This window comes from Belonocnema kinseyi, chromosome 3 (genome assembly GCF_010883055.1).
Source record: "Belonocnema kinseyi isolate 2016_QV_RU_SX_M_011 chromosome 3, B_treatae_v1, whole genome shotgun sequence".
Classification (NCBI taxonomy): Eukaryota; Metazoa; Arthropoda; class Insecta; order Hymenoptera; family Cynipidae; genus Belonocnema; species Belonocnema kinseyi.
Window position 1 is genome coordinate 158,310,650 of NC_046659.1, and position 8,238 is coordinate 158,318,887.

An 8,238-nucleotide genomic window follows, 5' to 3' on the forward strand; every position below is an offset into this window, starting at 1 on the left:
AATCTCAAAGATTGTTACACAAATTTTTATAATATTGCAGAATTAACAAAAAAAATTTTTAACTTTGATATTTCAGAAAAGAATAACTTAATATAGAATTACTATAAAATATAATAATATCGATTTTTTTATAACAAAAAATTTTCAAAATTGTCAAAAATGAATCTCAAAGATTGTTAAACAAATTTTTATAATATTGCAGAATTAACAAAAAAAAAATTTTAACTTTGATATTTCAAAACATTTTTACACGAAGTAGATTTTTACAGATTTCGAAAAAAAAATTAGGAAGATTTTGCAGAACTGAAAGGTTTCATAAAAATAAAAAATTGTCTGAAGGGTTCCTAGGAAAATTGAAAATTACATCTTATTTTGAAAAAAATAAATTTTAATAGAATATTCCGAACGATTTCCAAAATAGTAAAAGAAAAGAATCTGAAAGATCTTAAAATTATAATTTTAATTTTTCAGAATTAAAAAATAAGAATACAAATAATTCAATAGGAAAATTTAGAAGTTTTGACGAAACTTAAAAAAAGAGTTTAAAAATTCAAAATAATTAAAACAAAAACTAAATTTTTCATGTTTCTAACAAAAAATGTAGAAGTTTTTTAAGAAAAGTCTAAGGTTTTATAAGAATAAACAACATTTCTCGAGAATCCTAGGATAATTGAAAATTGTATTTATTTTGAAAAATTCAATTTAAGATAATTTATTTTAAATTAAATGATTTCATTTTTAATTTAATATAGAATTATCATAAAATAGAATAATATAGAATTATTTTTTTTTTAATAACAAAAGATTTTCAAAATTGTCAAAAAAGAATCTATAATATTGTTAGGCAATTTTTCTAATATTGCAGAATTTAACCATTAATTATTCAGATTTCGAAAAAAATTTCAAAAGATTTTGAAGAACTGAAAGGTTTCATAAAAATTAAAAATGGTTTTGAAAAATTTCATTTTAAAAGAATATTTCAAACGATTTCTAAAATAGTAAAAAAAAAAGAATCTGAAAGATTTAAAAATTATTTTTTTAATTTTTAAGAATTAAAAAATAAGAAGAATACGAATAATTTAAAAGGAATATTCAGAAGTTTTGACGAAACTTAAAAAAAGAGTTAAAAAATGCAAAATAATTAAAAACAAAAGTAAATTTTTGCATATTTCGAACAAAAAATATAGAAGCTTTTTAAGAATAGTGTAAGGTTTTAGAAGAATAAACAACATTTCTCAAGAATCTTAGGAACATTATATTTTATTTTGAAAAATTCACTATAAGAGAATTTTTCAAAAGACTTACAAAAATGTTCAAGATTGTCAAAAAATAATCTGCAAGATTTTACGGCACTTTTTCTAATATTGCAACATTTAATAGAATTTGTAAAATACTTTAATATTTGAAGAGATTTCAAAATTTTTAAAACAAAACATTGGGTTTTAAAGTTTAAAAAAAAATGGAAAACTATTTAAAGATTTTGAAATTTCTTGGATAATACAAATTTTTCTTGATATTCCTGAAAAAAAAAATTGTACATAAATAGTAATTTAACAATGATTGATTTGAAATTATTTAAAATTAAAATAATCTATGTTCTAATTTAGAATGTGTTCAGTTCAAAAAAATTGTAATTCGTTCAATTTTTAATGTTTCTATCTTAAAAATGCTTAAAATGTTATAATTTGAAAAATGCATTGATTTATTCTTCAATTTAGAGCGTTGAAAATGAAATTTTCAACTGTATAATTTGCATTATATATTTTTTGTATTTGCATTATATAATATAGAAGGAACGATTGAATTTAAAATTAATTTTGATTTGTTTTTGCCCCCTAGCCAAGTTATAAATTTATGATTTAAAAATAGAAAAGGGCAACTTATTAGAGCATAGGTTGAATTTTTTCTGATAAGAAGCGATAAAATCGTTGTCGAAAATATAAACCGAGAAAAAAAAGCGATAGTACTTGCATACAGCAAGGCGAGAAAGATATTGATCGTCAGTGCTCGTAAAAATTCGACATGTGCTCTTTGGATTTCAAGAACGGATTTCTAAAGTAACTAAAAAAGAAAAATAATATCGAAGAAAAAGTAAGTTGCCGATTCAGCTTGGTTCGATTTTACAGGTAAGTAATTTACCTGTTTTTTAAGTCATTTTTTGCTATTTACAACAGTAGAGAACACAACCCACAGTGGATAATCATTAATTATCAATAATAAATGTTTGTGAAAAATAAATTTAATTTGAAATAACATTAATTATTTTACGTATATTTGCGCTTTTAATTAATTATTATTCACTGTAGGCATTATTGATTGTAGGGGGTTTTTTCTATGATTTTAGGTTCCCATTTAATTTATTTTTATTTAATTTATTATATATTTATATTATTATTAATATATTTATATTATTGATAAAAATATGTTCATTATATATTTATTTTATTTTTATTTATTGAATTCATTAATGTTCTACATTCCTTTACAGTTTTCTCAGATCTGCCCTGATTGGCTATTAACAATTTGCAATGGAGCACCAATCAAAAAGAACATAACTGGATCCCGTATTTCAACCTGTAACGGGAGTATACAGTTTTCCGTTCAAGACTTTTCGAAGCATTCTCGTGATTGATATTGTGAGTAAAAGACTTTATATATATTTTTTATTTGTACTTTATTTATTCCTTACCAATTTAAAGTTCAATTTTGCAACAAATAAAATCAACTATTTTTTTGCAATTTTGAAAATATTTGTAAATAATCTTTTAAAATGAATTTTTAACAATAAACAATGTTTTTCATGTTTTCTAGGATTCTTAAGCCATTTTTGTTTATTCTTATAAAACCTTGCACAATTCTTAGAAATCCTCTGAATTTTTTGTTATAAATATGGAAATATCTACTTTTTTGTTAAAATTTTGTTTCAAAACCTCCCAATATTTTTCTTACATGATTTGAAATTTTCCTAAATTTGTTTTTAATTCTGCAAAAATAGACAAATTGCCTATGATCTTCGAAATTATTTTTTTATAATCTTGAAAATATTTTGAAATATTCTGTTAAAATTAATTTTTCAAAACAAAATATATTAAATTTTCTTAGGAAAATTTTTTTATTTGAAAACTTTCACAATTGAAAAAAAATTTATTTTTGGTTCCAAATCTACAAAGATCTACATTTTATTAGCAACAATTTTTTATGTCTTGAAATAAAAAAATGTCGGTTTGAAATTTTTTCAGAACTTCTAAATTGTCTTTAAAAATGACTTCAAAATCTTCCAGATTCTTTTTTAAAAATTTTGAAACTACTTTAAAATATTCTCTTAAAATTAATTTTTCAAAATAAAATATCATTTTCAAGTTTTCTCGAATTCTTAAACTATTTTTGTTTTTTTTTTTTTTATAAAAACTTGCACAATTCTTAAAAAGCTTTTAAATTTTTGGTGAGAACTATGCAAATATCTACTTTTTTGTCAAAATTTCCCAATATTTTTCTTACATGTTTTGAATTTTTCCTAAATTTATTTTTAATTCTGCCAAAATAGAAAAATTGCCTATGATTTTCCAAATTATTTTATTACAATCTTGAAAATATTTTGAAATATTCTCTTAAAATTAATGTTTTAAAACAAAATATATTAAATTTTCCTAGAAAAATTTTTTTATTTGAAAACTTTCACAATTTAAAAAAAAAATTTGAATTTTTGGTTCCAAATCTGCAAAGATCTACATTTTATTAGCAACAATTTTTTATGTCTTGAAATAAAAAAATTTCGTTTTGAAATTTTGTCAAAACTTCTAAATTGCCTTTAAAAATGACTTCAGAATCTTCCAGATTCTTTTTTAAAAATTTTGAAACTACTTTAAAATATTCTCTGAAAATTAATTTTTCAAAATAAAATATCATTTTCAAGTTTTCTCGAATTCTTAAACTATTTTTGTTTTTTCTTATAAAAACTTGCACAATTCTTAAAAAGCTTTTAAATTTTTGGTGAGAACTATGCAAATATCTACTTTTTTGTCAAAATTTCCCAATATTTTTCTTACATGATTTGAATTTTTCCTAAATTTATTTTTAATTCTGCAAAAATAGAAAAATTGCCTATGATTTTCCAAATTATTTTATTACAATCTTGAAAATATTTTGAAATATTCTCTTAAAATTAATTTTTCAAAACAAAATATATTAAATTTTCCTAGGAACATTTTTTTATTTGAAAACTTTCACAATTCTTAAAAAAATACTTAATTTTTTGTTCTAAATCTGCAGAGATCTACATTTTATTAACAAAAATTTTGTATCTCTTGAAATATATTTCTCTATTCTTTAAAAATTACTTAAAAATATTCCAGATTCTGCTTTGACAATTTTAAAATTACTTTACAATATTCTCTTAAAATTAATTTTTCAAAAGAAAATATCATTTTCAGTTTTCCTAGGAACGCTTGAGACAAATTTTTTATTTTTATGAAACCGTTTGCAGTTCTTAAAAACCTTCCTAATTTTTTGCAGAAATCTATAAAAATCTACTTATATTAGAAAAATGTCCTAAGAATCTTCCAGATTCTTTTTTGACAATTTTGATAATCTTTTTTTTATGTAATTTTATATTATTCTATTTTATTTTTATTCTATCTTATATTAATAAATAAATAATGAAATTTTTAAATAAATCCTCTTAAAACAAATTTTTTAACATAAAAAATAATTTTAAAATATTTTAAAATATTTTTAAAAACTTCTAAATATTCTTTAAAAATGATTCGAATTTTATCCCATGTTGTTTTAAATTCCGCAACATTACAAAATCTCCCTTAAAATTTTCCAGATTCTTTTTGGACAATTTTGAAAATATTTTGAAATATTCTCCTAAAATGAAATTTACAAAATAAAATTCAATTTCCTTTTTTTTTCTACAATTTTGGAAATATTTTGAAACATTCTTTTAAAATGAATTTTTTCAAAATAAAACGACATCTTCAAGTTTCCTAGAAACCTTGATACAATTTTTTTATTCTTATGAAACCTTTAATAAATCTTAAAAAGCTTCTATTTTTTCTCTTCAAAACCTGAAAAAATCTACTTTTTGTTTAAATGTTCTTTTAATTTGTTCAAGACTTTTAAATATTCTCTTAAAGTGATTTGAAGTTTTCTTACACTTTTTAAATCCTGCAAAATTTAGAAAATTGCCCTTTTATTTTTCAGATTCTGTTCTCGTAATTTTGGAAATTTTGGAAATTTTGGAATTATTCTATTAAAATAAATTTTTCAAATTAAGAAATCACTTTCAATTGTCCTAGTAACCTAAAGGAAAAATTGTATTCTTCTAAAAATTTTCACAATTATTAAAAAACTTCTTCATTTTTAACTGAAATCTGAAAATTTGTGTAAATTTTTAAATAATTTTGCAATTCGAATTTTTGTTATAATTTGTTTTTAACTTCCAAAAAATTATAAAAATTGGCTCAAAATCTTCCTGATTCTTTTTTGATATATTTTTAAAATCTTTTGAAGAATTAGTAGGAATTTTAAGAAAAGTTTTTTATTATTTTTAAACTTTTCACAATTCTTACAGAAAACTGAAATTCAGAATAAATTCGAATTTATATTCTTCTTTAAAGTCCAACATTCAAATTTATCTAAAAAATTACGGCCAATGAAAAAAAATAGAGACTACGACAATAAAAAAAAAATAATAATAAATAAATAAAGAGGATCGAAAAAGAAGTTGCTTCTTTTTCTCTCATCTTTTTTTATTTTTTATTTAAAATGAGACATTTAAAAGCCAAAGAAAAATTCAAATTAAAAAAAATCCACTCTTCAGCATTATTCTATGAGAACGTTAAAAATTTATTTAAATAATTATTTATTTCAACTTTAATGCATTATTTCCGCACTCTTTATGACAAGTTGAGCTCGATTTGAAGTTTAAAAAACACTAATTGCTAGTATTATTCTAAGAAAATGTTGTTATTGTTGATATTAATTTGTTTAAACAATTGTTTTTGTAAACCTTAAATAATTATTTCTTTGATCTAACTGAAAAATTGACAAAAAGTTGGGAATTGCAGAAAAAAATCACAACGTTCTAGCATTATTCTAAGAGAATATTGTTGTTATTATTAATTATTAGTTTAAAAATAGTTTTTGATCATCTTAATTAATTATTTCCTCGATATTTCTGGCAAGTTAAAAAAGGGTTGAGAATTTCAGAAAAAACGCAACATTCTATCATTTTTCTAACTCATTATTGTTACTATTAATAATAATTTGTTTAAATAATTATTTTCGTTAACTTAAGCGAATTAATTCCTTGTTTTAACTAAAAAGTTGAGAAAAAGGTAGACATTTGAGAGAAAACCGCCACAATCTAACATTATTATAAGACTTTTTATTATTAATAATTATTATTTGTTTAAACAGTTGTTTTTTTCGAGCCTAATTATTTCTTTGTTATTGTTAACAAGAGAATATTGTAATTACTTATAATAAGTTGTTTAAGCAATTATCGTTGTCAATTTGAATTAAGATTTTATTAAATTAATTAGGTTATTTCTTCGCTCTAACTGAAAAGTGGACTAAAGATTGAAAGTTTAAGAAAAATAGCAATTTTTAGAATTATTTAAAGGGAATAATGCTATAAATAAGAATCAAGTTTCTCAAAAATAATGAAAAATGTAAACAAAATCGACATTCTACCCCTATTGTAGGAGAAAATTTCTATAAAAAATAATAGATTGTTCAAACCATTTTTTTAAACATCTGAATTTCAGTAGAAAATAGTATTCTTTGTCTAATTGCAATTCTCTTTGATTGATTAACTAATTAAGTTGCGATACCTACTTTCTAATTTAATTGTTATTTATAGTTTCGAAAATTGCATATTTATGATGTTTTATACTTTTTTTTTTGTATAAGCATTTTGTAATTTTCGAGCCTAAATATTTTCAAATGAGAATTTACATTCAGTTCGTAATAACCATTTGTGTTGAAAATTCGAATAAAACCGCCACAAATTTAAAATATTCGCACTGAGCGCACGCGTGTTCTTTTTCGGAGTTTGTAGGTTATCTTTTCTTCTTTTAATAAAAAGTAAAACAAAAGCACAAAAAGATGTGATCCATATGTTGAAATTATTGTTGCTAATTGCGAAATAAACACAAGTCATGAACGTGCCAGTTCAATGACACTTTTTTTCAATAATTTTTCAGAAAAACGCAGTCATGGCCGCGAATTGGTCCGGTTTAAATCGAGGAACTGTTCAATTGGTTAGAAATCTGCTTTCCCGCTTGGAAATTCCTGTTTTTGCACTTCAAGGTCAATTATCAGCATTAACGACAATTCCTCGCAAGAACTTGCATGTCTCGACGATGCGTTTCAGTTCGAATACTGTGAGTAGTAAAAAAAATAATTATTATAAAGAGTTGATTTCTTGTGCATGATAAAATTTTTTGTGTGCACTTTATTCTAACTTTGTAAGGATTGCATTATCGAGTGTTTAACATTTTTAATTCCTAAGAATTCCGTTTTTGTCTTTCGTTTTTTAATCCTGGATTAGATAGCGAAAATAGTAAAATTCCAATCCCTTTCAAAGCCGATCCGTACAGAGAAACTTAACCTCAAGTAAATTAAAAATAACTTTCGTTTAACGATCCAAACCTGCTCCATAAGCATAAATTATAAAAATCTGTGGTTTGAATGCAGAGAAGAATTCAAGAATTTCATATATTTCAACGAAAAAGTCAACATTATATATTATATTCTTTTCAAAACCTGGTTCTTCCAATTTCAATTCACTTGTGGATTGGAGCTTATCGGTGTATATCCAGATCCAGAATATTTATAATACAATCTCTATTTCTTGACGGATTTTGACGTCTTTTTTTTTTAGAAACGCTCAGCAATAAATTATTAAGTACCTGGATAGCTTGAATTTTTCGATTTCTTTTTGTGTGTAATAATATTTAAACAAATAGAGTGACAAAGTTCGCATTCTCAATAATATGATTATTTATCTTTAAAAAATGCCAAATTAAACCAATTATTAAACAAAATATTATTGTATAGCATTTATTATAAACAAATTCTTGTGTTTGGTGATCAGCTGTTGAAATAATTTTTTCATCTAAAATTTAGATTAAGGGCATGTGACACAGCTAAATACCTATATTACCGACCACAGTTTTTCAGTTCACTGAATGTTTTTTTTGAACCTAAGAACTTTTTTTGTAAGTAAAA

General features: G+C 22.2%; 1 protein-coding gene across 2 annotated transcripts in view; it reads left to right on the forward strand.

Annotated features, from left to right (window-relative positions):
- The first annotated feature begins 2,548 nt into the window (after nucleotides 1-2,548).
- LOC117168964 (serine hydroxymethyltransferase, cytosolic) overlaps nucleotides 2,549-8,238 on the forward strand; it is a 36,741-nt gene continuing 31,051 nt past the window's right edge. Inside the window, exons 1-2 of one of the 2 annotated variants that reach the window (XM_033354969.1) lie at nucleotides 2,549-2,636; nucleotides 7,212-7,391. In XM_033354969.1, coding sequence (XP_033210860.1) covers nucleotides 7,224-7,391 — 168 coding nt within the window. In that variant the 5' untranslated portion in view covers nucleotides 2,549-2,636; nucleotides 7,212-7,223. Of the gene's footprint in view, nucleotides 2,637-7,100; nucleotides 7,392-8,238 lie in introns of those variants that run through there. The other variant, XM_033354968.1, reaches the window with a different exon arrangement.